The sequence below is a fragment of the Aethina tumida genome, chromosome 1, assembly GCF_024364675.1.
Source record: "Aethina tumida isolate Nest 87 chromosome 1, icAetTumi1.1, whole genome shotgun sequence".
Lineage (NCBI taxonomy): Eukaryota > Metazoa > Arthropoda > Insecta > Coleoptera > Nitidulidae > Aethina > Aethina tumida.
In genome coordinates this window covers 66,970,733-66,988,753 of record NC_065435.1, presented here as the reverse complement: position 1 = coordinate 66,988,753, position 18,021 = coordinate 66,970,733, and the positions used below count along the sequence as shown (strand labels likewise).

Genomic DNA, 18,021 nt, shown 5'->3' with positions numbered 1-18,021 from the left:
CATATTAAATGCCACTTCCAAAAATTCAAATAGCCTTGGGACTCTTAATAAATTATTGACACTGTATATACATATTTTTATTAAAAAATGTATAAGAAAGTTACCATAAAATGACCAAATACTAGTGAGGAAACAAACACTTTGTACTCTATGTTTTAAATCTAACTAATTTAGTACTACAATAAGTAATTTTGATATATATCAGCCTTTTGAATGATAATTTTATGAAATTATCAATGTTTAATAAATAATTGCATAAAAGTTTTCCTTATCGCTTTACATTACAAAGAACACTGCAGGTTTAATTAACATTCCAATTTATACCCAGTCATAATTGATTCACTTCTTAAAAGTGGGTAGTTAAAGTATTAAATGTCGTTCATCCGATATCATAATTATGTTGTCTTGAAGACAACAACGGTTAAAAATGCCAACTGTAAATTTATTTGTTGGCAGTTTATTAGGTCACTTGTTAAGCTGCATTAGCAAAAAGTAATATTCATAGTTAATTATAAAATTAATTACATTATTACATTTTTACTTGTGCCATTATAATGTGCTGGTTGTTATAAGTGCTCCCGTTCTGACGTTTCAAAATGGTAAGTGTGTTTTAAATTTGACATTTCTTTTTTAATTTTTGTTTTGACATGTGTACAAAACACTGTGTGTACAGTGTTTTGTAACATATATTAATAAATTACTTATCTTAAAATATCCTCCTTGCAATCAATATAAATTATTTTTGAAATAAATTATTAAAATTTGATAATATTAAATTTAAAATTTGAATTTGTCAAATTGGTATATATACAATTACAAAAATATATTTATCGTTTAAACATATTATTTGGATTATTTTTTACCATAATATTCATTTTAGTATAAAAATTGCCGAATTTGTATATTTATAATGATTCCTATTTATATATTTGCATATACATAATATTTTTTTGATACCATTGCAATTTGATCTCTTTTATTATACGATTACAGTATAATTTCAAATAAATAGATTAATAAAATATATTTAATTATGCACAAACATTTGAAACAACAACTTTTTAATGTATGAATAACTAAATAATTTATTTTTAAAATTTACTAATTACATGTTATTAAAAAGTAGCTATTTAATTTTATTAATAGTTAAACATGAATTAATCATATTTAATTATGAGTAAATAATATGTAAATGAAACGATAATAAATAAAGAAATATACACATAATCTATAAAATCTATAAAATCTATAAAATCTATAAAATCTATAAAATCTATAAAATCTATAAAATCTATAAAATCTATAAAATCTATAAAATCTATAAAATCTATAAAATCTATAAAATCTATAAAATCTATAAAATCTATAAAATCTATAAAATCTATAAAATCTATAAAATCTATAAAATCTATAAAATCTATAAAATCTATAAAATCTATAAAATCTATAAAATCTATAAAATCTATAAAATCTATAAAATCTATAAAATCTATAAAATCTATAAAATCTATAAATCATTATTTAATTTTTCTTTGGACTAGGTGTTACACGTTTTTAAACTCCAATATATGTTTGTAGATTTTTAAAATTATCATAATCTCACTGATCTTCAATGAGATAGCCTCGCTCTACATCCCGGGCACTGCAACCGCAGTGGCAAATCTGAACAAAGCTCGTCTAAACTACGCCATACAAGCCCGCAAAGCTACAGCCCAATTCGGTCCGAAGTACTTTCGGCCCAACTTTCAAACCTTTCAATCCTATGGGCCTCATTTTCCTAAAGCCAGGGCCATTGAACCACATGAAATACAACAGTTTCCTTTCCAAAATGGGGACCCCAACAATTTCGAAATTCCCGAACAACTTCGGGAGTTCGATGCCGTTCCCGACGTCAGGTTTTTGAACACTGCCGAAGTTTTACAAGATCTTCCGGTGATAAATGCAGAGAATAACTTTGGTATGACTTTTAGTTGGTTATTGATGTTCAGTTTTTAACAAACATATTTTAGTTGAGGAAGAAGATTTCGTACCACCTGAGCAGCCCAATAATTTATTTGCTCCACAAGAATTCACACAAGTAAACAATCAGGTATAGATTTCTATATGTATATGGAATTGTTTTAATGAAAAATATTTTTAACATTTACATTTTTTAGGAAACTGTCCTGCAACAAATGCCGGACGAGCAACTACAAAATGAGCATGATATCCGTACACAAGAATTTCTTAATAACTTATGGTCCTCAAATAACCTTCCACAACCGGACTCTTTCATAAGACATATAAATACACAAAAGTGAGTTATATATATAATGTATATAATAATTTTTTATTTAACTAATTAACTTTGCATTTTACACTACATGGAAGTCAATTAAATCCAAAATCAGTAATATTTTTTAAATTACATTTGATGTATAATTTAAAAATTACATAGCAACACACTTGTAGACCAACTGTAGTTGTCCAACCTGAAAACTTTGAAGAAAGGGCAGCTGATCCTCATTTTGGACACAAACATATTGAGCACAAAAAAGTATTTAGTAATCCCCATGGTGGTTACCATGCCCATGAACTAACAGTAAGTTTAACAAATTCTTCTAATTCCTACATTCGAATATATTCCGATTATTTAGATTGACAAAGGACACGGGCTTGATCATGCCGGATATAACCATCATGGAGGTTTCGTCGAAAATTATGGGGGAAGTTTTCATCAAGGACAAGGAGGAATCATCAAACATGGGACATTCGTAAACTCAGGAAGTTACGCTCAGGGTAATTTTATACTATAATAAGTTAAAAACAAGTTAATGGAATATGGTATGTTTAAAGGTGGACAGTTGATTCATGGAGGTGGAATTAGTCCTGCATTAAGTCATGGAGGAGCAGTTATTCAAGGAGGTAATATTAACGAAATTTGATTAACAAATTTTATATTCATATTTATTATTTTTTTTATTTCAGGAGGAACTACTTATGGGGGTAAGAGATGTAACTACTATATTTAATTAAATAAATACCTAACAAATAAATTTAATTTTATATATACCATTTATGTTTTTAGGTGGTTTTGGACATGGAGGTAAGACTATCTGATCTATTACTAAAAAATACGACTATTAATTAATGCTGAACTCAATTTAATTCATCTAAAATAAATATACTTATGATTACATAATAAAAACTTGAATCTATTAATGGAGATAAATAAAAAAATATATATTAGTTCTCATAATAATTAAATTGTTTGAGTGATCAGATTGAAATATATTTATTTTCTTTTTCAGGTGTTAAATATTAAAAATTAATTACCTATTAATATTTGCTTTAACATCATTAAGCATTTATGTACTTTGTTAATTTAAAAGAATAAACATATTTTTTAAAACATTAATTTTGTTTTTAAGTTTTACCAACTCTTAATTTAATTATTTTTAGGAAATTCAAATTTCGGACAGCATACAAGTGAGTAGTGAATCTTCATCATTATGTGATTAAATTTATGAAAAACTAATCGACTTTGAAATAATTTTAGCAAATATACAAATTTCCCAAGTAAACGGACATAACAACGGTGTTCACCAAGATCAGTTATTTGTTGGTGCTCCACAACCTGAAGAAGAATCGTTTTTGCATAACGAGAATATGGAAGAACCTTCCCTAACATCTGAGTTAACCGATGACACAATTGTAAATTCACCCAATCCCAATTTCAATGTAATGACTCTACAAGCTGAGGATGAAACTCTTGAAGTAAACATATGTAAAATATTTGATTTTAATTACTTACATTTTTAAATTTGCAGCATTCTCCTTTAGTGTCAGCAGGTACTTTGTTTCCAACAACCCCTTTAATTCCAACGACTCCTCTGATTCCAACAGTTCCTCTAAACCCAACAACTCCTTTAATACCAGCAACTCCTTTAATTCCAACCGCTCCTTTAATACCGAAAACTCATTTACTTCCACCAACTGTGCCAGGCTTGAGTTTCCTTCCAACGGACGCAGGTGTATTTGAAAAACAACGTGAATCATTTTCAAATTTGTTTGACCACGGCAGACAAGACACCACTAACCTATTTCAAAAAATAACTCAGGATCAACAAAAATTAGCTGATCAAAACCAGAAATGGATTGAACAAGCACATCAAAGAAGTGTCGCCTTTAGGAAACAAGTGGATACTGACAATAATGAAGTTCCAATTTTTAAAAACAATCTAAACCAGATCATTGATTTGAATCACTTTGGTGAACATCCACAAAACAAAAGAGAGTCAGTTGATAAAGAAACTATAAACGGACAAATTCCTGTGAAGATACTTCATGAACCTTTGAGCATTGGTAAGGAACAACATGTACCAAACGGTAAGTGACTTATCGAGGTTGATTAGTTCTAGATATTAAGGTATAATTATGATTTTAGATGATCCGAATGTAGTTGGAGCTCCATATTTATTTGAAATATTGCAAATGGATAAACAAAGAGAAGCAATGAGGATCAATGAAAATAGCGAAAATGAATATAATAGAAAAAAGAGAGACGTAAAAAGCATAATTAACATTCAAATGGATGATATTAAAAAAGCTATGAAAAATGTACAAGCATTAGACAGTGAATCAGAAATAGCACTAGAACTGCAAAAATTAAAAGAAATCAGGGAACACGAAATTGAAGATGGAGGACTAAATGTTAACAACAATACTCAGGCCGCTAGAGTACCAACATCAGAAGATAATTTCGAACAAGAAAGTTCAGAAGAATCAAATAAAGATGAAAATTCACAATTTGAAGTAGAGCCTGAAGTTGTAAGACTTCATCCAGATGACTTCAAAAGTAATAGTTTTAAACAAAGTGAAGAGGATGCTGCGTTGGGTTTGATGAACAGTGGTTTTATGGATCAAAACATGAATGGTGCTAGATTTAAAAGAAATATCGATGATGAGGAAGAAAACAATGACAATTTATTAAATGACAAAAATGATTTCCATAATAGACAAGAAGAAATAACAAAACAGGCAGATGAATTGTTGGGTAAAATACTTGAAAATGATCAAAAATTTAAAGAAACTAACTTGGATAAAGCAAGAGAGGCAACAGATGAAAATTTGGGAAAACTATTAAATAGTCAAATAGAGTTTACTAACAATAAGGATTTATCCGAAGAAAAAATCAACGAGTTGATGGCAAAACAAGAAAAAATAATGAAAACTTTACGATTGAATGAAAACGATGGCGACTTAATGATGATTGGAGACATCGGTGGGAATATTTTAGAAGATCTAACGGAGAGCAAATCAAATACTAAAGCAAGAATGAGTAAGTTTTATTAATGTTTCTATTTCCTTTTCACAAAACGTTTATTTTAGGTGATCAATCGCACAAGAGACGAAAGAGGGACACTCTCCCATTAACAAAACTAATAAGCCCTGATACTAAATTGGACCTTCCCAAGTCATTCGATAATTTTGGAAACGTGGCCAAAACCATATTTGAAGATGAAAAAGCTCCGATGTTCCATGTCAGAAACTTAGTAGGATCTACACAGGATACAATTATGTCAGCCATGAGAGTACCTCCTAAAAACATTCTTGTGCCAACTAAGTTGTCTATAATGAAAGATGAAGAGATTCAGATGAATAATCCTCAAGGAAATCAAAATAACGTAGGAGCTATTAATCCTAATATTATGACACGCATGGGAGGAACTGATAAAAGTATTGATAATAAAGAAGATGGAAGAAGTGCTGAAGTTGAAGATGATATAGGAGATAATAATAATAGTGAAAATGACTTTGGTGAGTTTTTAAATTCATTAGTTTCATTAATTTGGGGGAAATTAATGACAAATATTTTCATAGGCATAATGTCCACATTTGAGAAAATGGGAAAGGCAATTAAACACGGTATTACAACAGGAAGAGAAACTTTAGAACATGTGAATAATATTGCGAATAATGCAAAAAATGCTGTTAACAGTTTGCAAAATACTACACCGAAACTGGTTACTCCTTTGAGTCAAACAGAAAGTGGTGGCAAAACTATGTTAATAACTCCCAGAATTTTGGATGTAGAAAATGAAGAAGTAGGCTTGCCACAAGAACCACCTAGAGAGTTATTAAAATTTGGAGACGTAATGGACGCAGTTGGTATATCAAATCCAAACGGAGATAAATTGGAAATGGAGAAGATAGTATTTGCACCCACTGGTCCAGTAATAATTAGAGATAACGTACCAAAACAATATAAAGTAAAATCTCCTAGATTAGAAAAAATGTTGAAGAAACAGGATAAAGACCTAACAAAAATGGAGAATGCGATTAACAATTTGGAGCAAGCAAGACAAATAGTAGGAGCTCCGAATTTGAGAAATTATGTTTTACAAATGAAACAACACATTGATTTGATTAAAAGAATAAGTGCCAAAGAAAAAATTAGGAACAAAAAAAGGAAAGGATCATATGTTAAAAGAAAAGGTATGTATTAGTAGTATATTTAATACTTTAATACAGATTTGTATTTGATTTGAAGCGTCTGCAAAACCCACAAGTGAAGCACCACAAACACCACCCGAAATAAATCAGCGAGGTGGAAACGTCCCCAGTAAGGAAGATATTAAAGTTGGATTGGATTTGCCTCCAGAATTGTTAAATCCGTTTATGGGCAGAGCGACTGAATCTGAATTAACAAAATATTTTGGACATAATTTGAGACCAGAACAGAAAGCAGCTGTTTCAGGTAAGAAAATTTCTCCATTCTTGTGTTGTTTTATATAAAATTGATAAATAACGTTTTCTTCTAACAGAAGCGACAGATGGTTTAATGTTTGAAAAAATCTTCAACAATACTAAAAGGTTGCATCCACGATCAGTTATGTTCCCATTTGATGAGATGTTAGCTAATGATTATCATAATCTTGGCACATACATGTCGATTCAAGGACCTATTTTGCATCCATTTATGAACAGACCAACCCAAGAATATTCAAATACCTTCTTTAATGATTATAACAACAACATGGATGGTGCTTATGACCCGATGGGACAACATAGTTTAAATAACATGGGGTATAATTCTGAACATAATGACTTGAATAACTTTGGATACAATCTTCTGCACCATAATACAAATGACCCGATGGGACTACATAATTTAAATAACATGGGGTATAATTCTGAACATCATGACTTGAATAACTTTGGATACGATCTTCTACATCATAATGCAAATAATGTAGAATATAATTCAGAAGACGATGGTGATTTAGAAGGATATGGAATAAGTACATTTTAATATCGTTAATAATATTTTTATAATTTTCCTATGTTCGTTTTGTAAGTTGTTCAACAATACAAAGTCTTAAAACATTATTTTTGTCTTATTCCAAGTATTTTATAATATTTTAAAGGTATGAAACTTTACAGATGAATCTAATAATATCAATCACATATTGTGTTTGTAAAAGAAAATAGCAAGAAATTTCCCAGTTATTTAAAAAAAAATAATTTAAATAATGTTCCTATAAATACAATAAACTTGGAAAGAAATCAATAATTCTCAAATGTCTCCATTTATAATAATCTATTACATAAAATACAAAATTTAGGCAGCCGCAGGAGCAATCGGTATTTTCTTTCCATTGGGTCCAGTCACACTTATAGAGAAAGCATTTCCATCAGCTCCACTTTTAGCTCCACCATTAGCAGCTGCACTGAAGACGTCACCAAACGATACATCAATTGTCATACCATTCAAATTGTACTGCTGGGAACCGGAAATTCCAGCCGATCCAGATATACCACCAGGTCCGAAATTAAAAGCCTGTGTTTGTGATCCTTGCAAAAAAGTGAAACAGTTCATAACCATGGTCGGAAAATGATTAGGTGTTTTTACCAGTGGCAGACGCTCCAAAGTCGGCAACGGGTCCATGCGAATTGAAGGCCTGAGATTGGGCACTTCCGGCCGAAGCACCTACGTTGAAACTGGGAAATGCTGGGAAGCTTGGAAATCCAGGTGGCAACTGGGGATTAACGGCTGTGCTTTGTCTTTTGTGGCCGGCTGCTTCCCTCGCTGTTCTAGTTTGATTTTTTCGGCGAATGTTTAAGGAGGAGTTTACTGTGATTTCGTCGAAAGGTTGACCATAATCAGCTAAAACCGAATTTAAATTTAAAAATGTACAAAACAACACAATTGCAAAACTTGTTTGGGTGTGTTTGTATTAATTGTTCTATTTTTCTTTTTGAATTCAATAAAATCGATTTCAAGATGCACTTTTTCTGGTATATCAAAATGTCAAAGTTTGACTTATTGTGAGTATTTTAACAACTTATTATTTTTAGATATGACTAAGGTTTCATATATCAATTATTTTTATTAGTAGATAATAATTTAAAAATTATTTATGATTGTATAAATTCACTTATACCTTATATATTAAAATATTATATGATAATTTAAAAAAAATATATAATTAAATTATTTATATTCATACTTAATATATTGTCGTTTACCGAAAAACGTTTAATAATTTAGAAGTAGATTACTATCACAATTTGAATTTAAATTTCATGAACAAAAATATGAAACACACAATCCGATATTTGTATTTAAAGTAGTGTATTAAAAATGCAAGATAAAGTAGGTTGTAAATTATTAAAAATAAAATTTAAAATAGCTTCTCTAAATTATACAGATTTTTTTGTGTATCTGCAATAAGAGTATCGACCAGAATATGTAAATAAAGTTATACTTTCACCTCTCGACATATATTTGTTTTAATCTACTCACGTTTTAAACTTCTAAGGGCTGATCTACTCCTTTCCACAACATTTCCTTTAACAAGAGCAGCCACCAGCACAAACGCGCACACAACAACCACGTTCTTCATTTTGATGACAGTTTTCACTCTAGATGGACCACTTAACACTCCAGATTAACCTCGACTGATGTATTGACTTAATTATTAATATTTAAATGCTTAAGTTATTTGTTTTAACCGGTTTGTTAACAGTTTTTTTTAGTAAGATGGAATGAACAAATTATATGACATTTCTCTTGAATCATAAAACAAACATGTTAGAATCCATTTAAGAGGTTTTAAATTGAAAAGGGGATTAACAGTAGTATGTGTGATTGTTTTTGGCATTTAATTTAAGTAAATAGGAAATTGTGGTTATGTCATAGTTTAAAATAAAATGCTCTGTTGTTCAAAGATCTTGAAAATTTAAATCTGGTTTGACCTTGAATTAATTTTCTATTCAAGGATAAAATAAATTCAATTTGTTAGTTTTATATTAATATTATTTTTATAACATGAAAGCGAATGGAAATTACTCCTAAATTATTTTCATGTGTTTCGAATGGTTGAATTTGGATGTTAGGAGTACTTCCTGGAGAGGAAAACTATCTTGAAGTGTAATTACTCTTTTCTTTTTTGCACGTGATAAAAACTACGGTACTACGCAATTGTGAGCCATTTACCACAAAAAAGTATCTTTTAAAAATTTCGAAATAACATATGCAACTTCTTCTTTCAAATGAACGCCAATAGAATTTACTTGGAAATACAGGAAAAAATAAAGCTCTTCGAAAACGCATAACTTGTAATATATTAAATTATTCATATCAACACACTAGATGGACAATTTATTTTCGAGATAATTAATATTGCCGTCTCTACAACGAAGTGAATGTAACCGATAATTTATTTTATTTACATTTTTAACTTTTTTATGTCAAATAGAAACTATAATTGAGTTTTTAAAATATCAAAAAAGGAATAATTTTTAGCTAATAACGATGATAATGAAAGTCCAAAAATTATTATATTTGATAAACTTATTCTTAATCATAAATAATTCATTTGAATAATTATAACATCATTCTTGTTTGTAAGTGTTTGAATATAAAATTTAACACAACTTTAAATCCAAATTTACCAGAAATATGTATGTTTTGTCACAAATTATATCAATTTTTGAAAAGCTACCTTGAAATTTCTTGTAAAAGGTTTTTCTCGTTTATTAAAAAAATATACTGTTTGGGGTAACACACTTTGTCAATTTTCTCTATCTCGCAACAGCCAAATACAACAAATTTGGGACAACCTGTATAATATTCACGAACTTTGTGGCATAATTTCCGGTCCACCCTGTACAATATGTGCATGATATATTTTTGTAAAAAAATTCAGGTATTTCAATTTATCATCATGTGAAAGTAGTAGATTTTGTTCCGAAATTCTTTTATACGTTCATATCGTTTGGTAAAAAAAAATATTCAAAAAAGTTTTTTTATCTTATCTATGTACAAAATATGAATCTTATATATATATATGTATATATATATATATATATATAATTGAAACAAAATGTCTTTTTTATTGCTTCTAAGAACAATTTAGTTAACAAAAGTCATTCCGTCACTTTAAATATTCATTAATTTCATAGATATTTTGTCTAAAAAGTGATAGTGACAAAAAATTAAAATAAGATTAGGTTATGAGTTAGGATAGATTGAGTTAAGTTAACTTAACTCAATTTAATAGCTAGTTCCTGATATGATCTCATCTTAAATAATAGCAGACGTTAAGAAAAAAATTCAGTACTGAGAACATTTTAAAAATTAAATTAAAAAGAATTATTTTTAACTTTTAAGAAAAATAATAATAAAACACCCATAGGTGTGTGAAATTTGATTAAAAAAATAAGAAGACATTTAAAGCATCACTATGTTGCAAAACACGTGTAGATTTTATCTGTTCCACATATTTCCATGTTACAATTTGCGTGTCCTAAATCAATAGGCCTACAAAGAAAGAAACCTCATTATGCAAATTGTCGATTACGATTTGAATACGAATGCGTCGGACACCTGAAAAATGTCAGGCCTCCGGAAATAAACAAACTATTACAAAATAATTTACGAATTTCACTTTTTTTATGATATAACGAATATGATATTTCACATGGGTGTAGGATATGTTTCCGATTATTGTAAGATTTTTTATGCGTTGGGTGGGGCAACATTTAGACAAATTTCTATATAAAATTCCCTCAATCCGTCGTATTGTCATTCCGAACTCCGTGGATAAGCCATATCAATCAAAAATGTCCTTCAAATACTGCATTGTAAGTAATTCAATGATTTTTTGCTGTGACAATACATAAAATTATAAAACACTTTTTCAGGTCCTGGCTCTTGTAGCAATCAACTTGGCCAATGCTGGCAAATTATTCGGTGGTGGCGGCGGTCACCATGTGGAACAGTAAGTGCCCATAATCATCAAATTTGAACATTTCCACACGAAGTTTGCTGTCATTTCAGTGAGCACCATCTCATCCACGCACCCCTGCACGTTGCCCCGGAAATAGTCCACGTTCACCACGTCGAAAAAGTTCATGTGCCAGTGCACGTTGTCAAAAAGGTTATCGTTCAGGACGATCATCACCATCATCATGCCGATCATTTTCACGTCGACCATCACATCCACGCCGATCTTGATCTTCACGGCGGTCACGATGGTTTTGAGGGTGGCTGGGACGGCGGTTTGGCCGGCGGTTTCGGAGGACACGGAGGCTGGTGGTAATCCACGTTTGAAGAGTGAATGATAGAGTTCGCAGTTAGGTAATTGTGGAGTAAAATGGTGATAAATATTTTGTGTAATGATTATGAATTTTCAGATATGATGGCAGAAAGTGCAAAACTTTTTTCAGTTCTAGTCGTTTTGTAGTTCTAAAGGTCATATTTTATAAATATTGATTGTTGTTGTTGTTATGTAGTTGTTACATATTTTTAATAAATTTATTATAATTAACATGTATTTTTTATTTATGTGTGAATGTGATGATAAAATACTTTGAAAAATAATGAATAATAAAATAATGTACGGGAAAAATAGGTTCAAAATACATGATAAAACTAAAATTAAAAACTGAATAAATATATTATAATTATATAAAAAAATTTGTCCAAAAAACATTTTTTTTTTTTTTAATTTTCAAAATCAATAAATTACTTATTCAAAACTATTACATTTTTTAAAGAGAGCTGAATTTCCTTTTATAAACAAATGTTTCATTAAAGAGCTATACGTATTTTTGACTAACAATTATTAATTATATAACTAGTTACTGTAGTGTACTAGTTTTTCACTTGTAGTCAATAAATAAATTATCATTATATAAAAAAAATCCCATAAAAAATATTTTGTATCAATAAATTACTTATTTAAAATTAAGATTTTTTTATATTGTTTTCTTCTCATTTATACAAAAAACAACAGTTTCATTTTAAAACCGTATATATTTTTGGTCAACATAAAAACATATTTTTTCATAACTCATAAGTTTAAATCTTTAAATATTTTGAAAATTAATTTATATTATAAATTCAGTCAATAAATCAATGACATGACAAAATTAATCTTGAATGTGTCAACCATTTTTTCTGTTGTAGACTTTTTGTAATTGTAAAAATCATATTTTATAAATTTTGGTTGTTGTTATTGTTATCTAGTTGTTATATATTTTTACTGAATTAATTACAATCAATATGTATTTTGTATTTTCGTTCAACAATACCTTAAAAAATAATGAAAAATAAATAAATGAATACATAAAAAAAATTATAAACTGAATAAATACTCACAGCTATTTTCGACCATTTTTTATAAATTTTAAAAATACAATATCTTTCCCAAAATCAATAAAATTTCATTTATAAAAAAATAAACAACGATTTCATTTAAAAGCTATTTTTGGGTAACAATAAACTTATTTTTTTATAACTTAAATTTAAATCTTTAAACATTTTAAAATATTTTATAATAATAATGAGTCTCCAGACATGATTGTAGAAAACCTTTTTTCAATACATAAAATACTAAAATTGAAAACTGTATAAATATTTTTTAAAAAAGGATAAATATTTTTTAATTTCTGAAATCAATTTTTTTCATGACTAAAAAATCAGCATTTAAACGTTTAAAAGCTGTATATATTTTTGAGTAACTAACTTATTTTTCTCAAATATAAATTAAATTAAAAAATAATATATATTATATGTTTAGCCAAAAACTCAATGACATGTTCAAAACTATTTTTTTAAATAATAATTTTTATTTCTAAATTAAAAAGGAGTTTGTTTATTTTATTAATTTTAAATATATAAAAAATAGAAAATATGTATAATATTTTTATTTTATCAATAATTTATTTTTACACGAATATGTATTTGTGTTAATATTTCAAATATCTAAATGCAAGAGCTTAATTTTTAATACATTTTAAATTTTAATAATAATAATTTCTTTATTAAACTGATTGGTATTCAAAACAACTGTATATATTATCAAATATTATATTTATTGTTCTATAAATTTATTTTTCAAGTGAATATTTTTTTATAATTTACACGTTTAACCGTATTATGTTTATAAACCTATTTTGCTTTACAATATAATAAATTCTATGTATATAATAATATAATTAAATATGTTGCGTAAAGATGCGTAGTTGACATGTTAAAACAAGATTAGACTACATCACGTTTCAAAATATTGATTTCATGCGTCCTCTACACAAAACAACAAATATAATTTATTATTTATGCATGTATTTAACTTTCTTCTTCCGAAAAATAATTTATTCGTAAACGGAATTTACGTTTCCCATATACACCATATATATGCTAATTTATTTTTTGACCTAAAGCTATAGAATAATTGTAATACAGTTTTAAATTGTTTCAGTATTGTAACGCATATCCGTAGGATTACAAATTCTATGTGCGAATGATCCATCAAATGGCCATTTGGCAGTTGTAATACGAAAATTTTAATATAAAACTGATCGTAAAAATTTTCACATTTTATAATCTAAAATAATATATTCATATAATTATATTCTTCCATATTAGAAAATTTTTGACTTCTACTGTAGTGGGGCCAAGATGTTTCGTATATATTTGGGAATCTGTTGATCTGAATCACATTCGAGTGCTCCGGTACATTTTGGTTACTTGGTGGAACTACCACAAATTCTAAAATGGCATCCATTAAATTACTCGTAAGTGTTTAAACGTTACAACATTATCTGGGTGTTGAGACATCAATTTTCAGGTCGCATTCTGTACTTTAACCGTTGTCGCGGCATCTCCAAAACCAGGTTTCTTGTCCGGTGGCGGAGGTGGCGGCTGGAACGGAGGCGGCTACGGTGGCGGCGGACACGGAGGCAAACAGTACGAATAATTGATTTTTTGATAAATTCTAATAACCTAACCCAACCTGAATTTTCAGCGAACATCACATCATTCACATTCCATTCCCAATTCACCACAAAAAAGTTCACGTAGTGCACAACCACGTCGAAAAAATCCCGGTGCCAATCGTTCATCTGAAGAAAATCCATCTTCACCACGACCACCACGATCACCACGACCATCACGATTTCCACGATCATTTCGATCACCATGACCACGGTTTCGCTGGGGGATTCGGTGGTGGATTCGGCGGCGGATTCGGCGGCGGATTCGGCGGTGGATTCGGAGGCGGATTTGGCGGTGGACTTGCCTTGGATGGTGGCTTAGATCACGGATTCGGAGGCGGCCATGGTTTTGATTTGGGCCATGGACCAATTGAACACGGTCCAATCTTGCCCGTTGGTCCCGTTCTGCCACCACCGGTGCACGGTCCAATCCTGCCGGTAGCTCCCATCCTGCCGCCACCAGTGCACGGTCCACCACTCGACTTCCACCATGGACACCATGATATCGATGATCACGAACATCTGCACGGACCTCCAATTCTCGCACATGGACCACCAGCCCCAGGATGGTGGTAGATTCCACGAGGAAGAGCAGTACCAAAGCACATTAGGTAGGTAATTAGTTGTTATTATTTAATTATTTTACTAAGAAAGGTTTTTTCGTTTCAGAAAGAAAGTTCAAAACGTATGGCAACACGACTGAGAGTTTTGAAGTTCCAATTTTGTTGTTAAATATTGTTGTTTAAATGAATATTGTTACATTGTTGTTAAGATTGTAAATAAATTATTGTTTTAAAAACATCCAGTTTTATTTTTAAAAATACAACATAAAGAAAGAAGTATATGAGGAATTTAAAGCGGTGGTGGATCCGTTCATTGTTATCCTGTTAACATTAAGTTATTTATGTAAAATCTGTTATGTTTATATTTTAAATATAAACTTTAACACAAAAAAGTGTACTTTGCTGGCAAGAAAATGAGTAATTTATTGACCAACTCAATTACATTTTTCTACCTTTCTATTAATAAGTAATCGATTTTAGTTCAAATTTTAAAAATTTCTCTTGCTTAGGTTAACTGTTTTTGTATTTTGATTAACTATTTTATTGTTACTATATTATATTATACACTATTTGTTTCAATTTTTATCAACTATATTTGCGATATTCTTCTTTCTAAATCCATATTTTAAGAATTTCTCAGATTTATGATTTAATTGTCTTTTTATAATGATTTTATTTTCACTTTATTCAGTACTAAAAATTACTTAAAATGTAACATTTATCCATGATAATACAACCACAATTTAAGTTAAACAAGACATTTTGAAGTGATAAAAAGTTGTCGTTTAAGTGCACTAAAGAAGGATTTTTCTTTGTAAAATTAAACAAACACGACAGAATTGTGAATATCAAACAAGGAGGCCCGCATAGGAAAACGTCAGACAAAATGGATATACTTTCCATCTGTAAATCAAATTGACTTTAATCAATTGACGATTAAATTTGAAATTTCGTAGGGAAAGGTTTCAACAAGGACTATTCGTCTACGTTTGTCTGAAAAAGATTTACCTGCTCGAAGATCTGACAAAAGAAAACTCAACTTTCACCTAAAAATACACGAAGAAGGTTGCCTGATGATAATATTTTTGTAAGACATTTTAAAAATAAGAGATTACATTCGAAGTATATTTGCACCATTTTAAAATATTTTCTGATCATAATATGGATACCATACCATCGGAGCGATCGGGATAAAGAAAATTAAAGTGATATATTACAATTCGTTATGTTCTTTGGGCAGAATGGAATATGCCTAAAATTTCTCTTCTAACACGGTAACGACCCAAAACACATTGCAAAACTGACTGTGGAATGGTTAAAGAACAACAAAAACAAAAGTTTTGGAATGACCGCCTCAATTACACGACCTAAACCTAAAATTAAAATTTTAAAAAGTAAATTGTACTAAAGATAAATAAATGCAGTTATGGAGTGCAAGTATCCAACATTTGGCTACCCAACACTTTACATAAAAATGCAATTATCAACTATTTGTATTATTTTTTAATAGTTGGTGTATATGGTCTATATGTATTCATTTTCAATTCCTTTTATAATTCACAAGAGAAAATTTAGAAAAAAAACATAATAATAATATAATAATAGTAATAAATGATTTATAAATTTACAAAACTGAACTTGAAATAAATTTTGACCCCAAATTGGATAAAAAAAAATCAATAAAATTATCAGTAAGAAGAGTTTCAATTTTCATAAAAGATAATTATTAAGTTTCAACAATTTCATTTAATGTCTTTCACATCTTATCTGTGAAACAGATCAGTAGTACCTAACGTATTACATACAAATTTTTCAACTTTATTAGAGCACCAACACGAGAATACAAAGCGTGATTTGTACACCTTTGGTCATTTCGAGTCGGCTGTTGCATGTCAATTTCGAATTCTATTTCCTAATCTAATTTTTGGCAAAAAATAGTGGGAAAACCGTATATAAAAGGCAAGTTCAAGAATTGGATCAGTATCAAGTCTCTAGTGCTATTGTTCAGTACTTGTGGGGAACAACCAACCAGCAAAATGGCCTTCTTTAAATTCAACGTGAGTATTTCTTCATGCAGTTAACCCACATTTATTTGAATTCTTTTGAATAATTCTACTGGTTTAAAATTTCCTACTTGCATTAACAAATGTATAACTGTTTTTAGATGTTGGTGCTTGCCGTAGTTTTGGCTGTAGCTAGCTCAGCTCCTGCTCCAGAACCAGAACCAGCAGCTCAACCAGGATGGAAACATGAGTAAGTTACTAAAACAATCATATGCTAAAAAGTCATATTATTACTGTTACTTCAGTTCGTAAAATTGACATGGTATGATCTGAATGTAATAAATAACACCATATGAATATAAATCAATTTGATTTACTAGATTTGTTAATTTCTTATTTCAAAGGTGTGAGAGCGATGCCTCTCATTAATATTTATGGAGAAAGTTTGTCACATTACAAGTCAACGCATTGTGAAGATGTACGATGCATAACTATAAATTTAAATATGTCAACATTTAACCTTTTACCCTTTCAAAAGCTTTATAATATTTTCTTTTTCAGACACCACCATGCGATCATCGCAGCCCCTTACCACGTTCATAACATCCATCACCACCACGTGGAAAAAGTGGCGGTGCCAGTTCCAGTTGTGAAGAAGCTCGTTGTTCACGATCATCTCGACCTGCATCACGGTCACGATCTGTTGCACCACGATTTGCACCACGATTTGCACCACCACGATCTTCACCACGACCTCCACCACGATCTCCACCACGGCCTTCACCACGACCTGCCCCATGATCTTCATCACGGCTTGCACCTTCATGGTGGCTTGTGGTAAAAACCCACTGTTTGTGATAAATCATAGACAAGTAGAGGTGAGACAAAATATTTGTTATGTTGCAACTTTAAATTAATCACTTCTTTTTGTTTCAGACCTGATATTTTAAGAAAGTGCAAAACATCTGCCCACACCAGTTCGTCATATATGCTCACCCTAGGATTATTCCATGATTGAAATGTTGTTCATATAAAGTCAATAGTTTTGATTTGCGGTTTTTAAACATTTTTAATAGTGGGTAGTTTGTTTTGTAGTTCTGATAATAGTTGTAATATTTTTGTTACTATTCATGTTTGAAAATAAATGCTTAAAAAAATTTACTTTGTTTTTTATATTGTATTTGTTGTTA

General features: G+C 29.7%; 5 protein-coding genes across 5 annotated transcripts; 4 read left to right on the top strand and 1 right to left on the bottom strand.

Annotated features, from left to right (window-relative positions):
- The first annotated feature begins 549 nt into the window (after positions 1-549).
- Positions 550-7,371, top strand: LOC109608694 (uncharacterized). Its single transcript, XM_020025216.2, has 17 exons — positions 550-599; positions 1,579-1,957; positions 2,010-2,089; positions 2,157-2,296; positions 2,452-2,581; positions 2,637-2,778; positions 2,836-2,904; positions 2,968-2,985; positions 3,068-3,085; positions 3,442-3,468; positions 3,539-3,756; positions 3,810-4,368; positions 4,427-5,320; positions 5,371-5,799; positions 5,863-6,477; positions 6,533-6,739; positions 6,807-7,371. The coding sequence occupies exons 1-17, from the start codon at positions 597-599 to the stop codon at positions 7,292-7,294; spliced, it is 4,416 nt and encodes a 1,471-aa protein (XP_019880775.1). The 5' UTR covers positions 550-596; the 3' UTR covers positions 7,295-7,371.
- Positions 7,372-7,555: 184 nt separating this feature from the next.
- LOC109608734 (uncharacterized) lies at positions 7,556-9,042 on the bottom strand. Its single transcript, XM_020025264.2, has 3 exons — positions 8,789-9,042; positions 7,895-8,149; positions 7,556-7,836 (listed from the first exon to the last, which is right to left on the bottom strand). The coding sequence occupies exons 1-3, from the start codon at positions 8,886-8,888 to the stop codon at positions 7,604-7,606; spliced, it is 588 nt and encodes a 195-aa protein (XP_019880823.1). The 5' UTR covers positions 8,889-9,042; the 3' UTR covers positions 7,556-7,603.
- Positions 9,043-11,052: 2,010 nt separating this feature from the next.
- On the top strand, positions 11,053-11,809 carry LOC109608740 (uncharacterized protein DDB_G0272718-like). The gene is made up of 4 exons (XM_020025267.2): positions 11,053-11,130; positions 11,191-11,267; positions 11,327-11,626; positions 11,683-11,809. The coding sequence occupies exons 1-3, from the start codon at positions 11,110-11,112 to the stop codon at positions 11,586-11,588; spliced, it is 360 nt and encodes a 119-aa protein (XP_019880826.1). The 5' UTR covers positions 11,053-11,109; the 3' UTR covers positions 11,589-11,626; positions 11,683-11,809.
- A 2,189-nt stretch (positions 11,810-13,998) lies between these two features.
- LOC109608730 (ATP-dependent RNA helicase glh-2) lies at positions 13,999-15,049 on the top strand. Its single transcript, XM_020025259.2, has 4 exons — positions 13,999-14,067; positions 14,121-14,239; positions 14,298-14,876; positions 14,935-15,049. Exons 1-3 carry the CDS (start codon positions 14,047-14,049, stop codon positions 14,839-14,841), a joined length of 684 nt encoding a protein of 227 aa, XP_019880818.1. The 5' UTR covers positions 13,999-14,046; the 3' UTR covers positions 14,842-14,876; positions 14,935-15,049.
- A 1,764-nt stretch (positions 15,050-16,813) lies between these two features.
- On the top strand, positions 16,814-17,709 carry LOC109608733 (uncharacterized histidine-rich protein DDB_G0274557-like). Its single transcript, XM_020025263.2, has 3 exons — positions 16,814-16,885; positions 16,993-17,081; positions 17,393-17,709. Exons 1-3 carry the CDS (start codon positions 16,865-16,867, stop codon positions 17,670-17,672), a joined length of 390 nt encoding a protein of 129 aa, XP_019880822.1. The 5' UTR covers positions 16,814-16,864; the 3' UTR covers positions 17,673-17,709.
- The last annotated feature ends 312 nt before the right edge of the window (positions 17,710-18,021 follow it).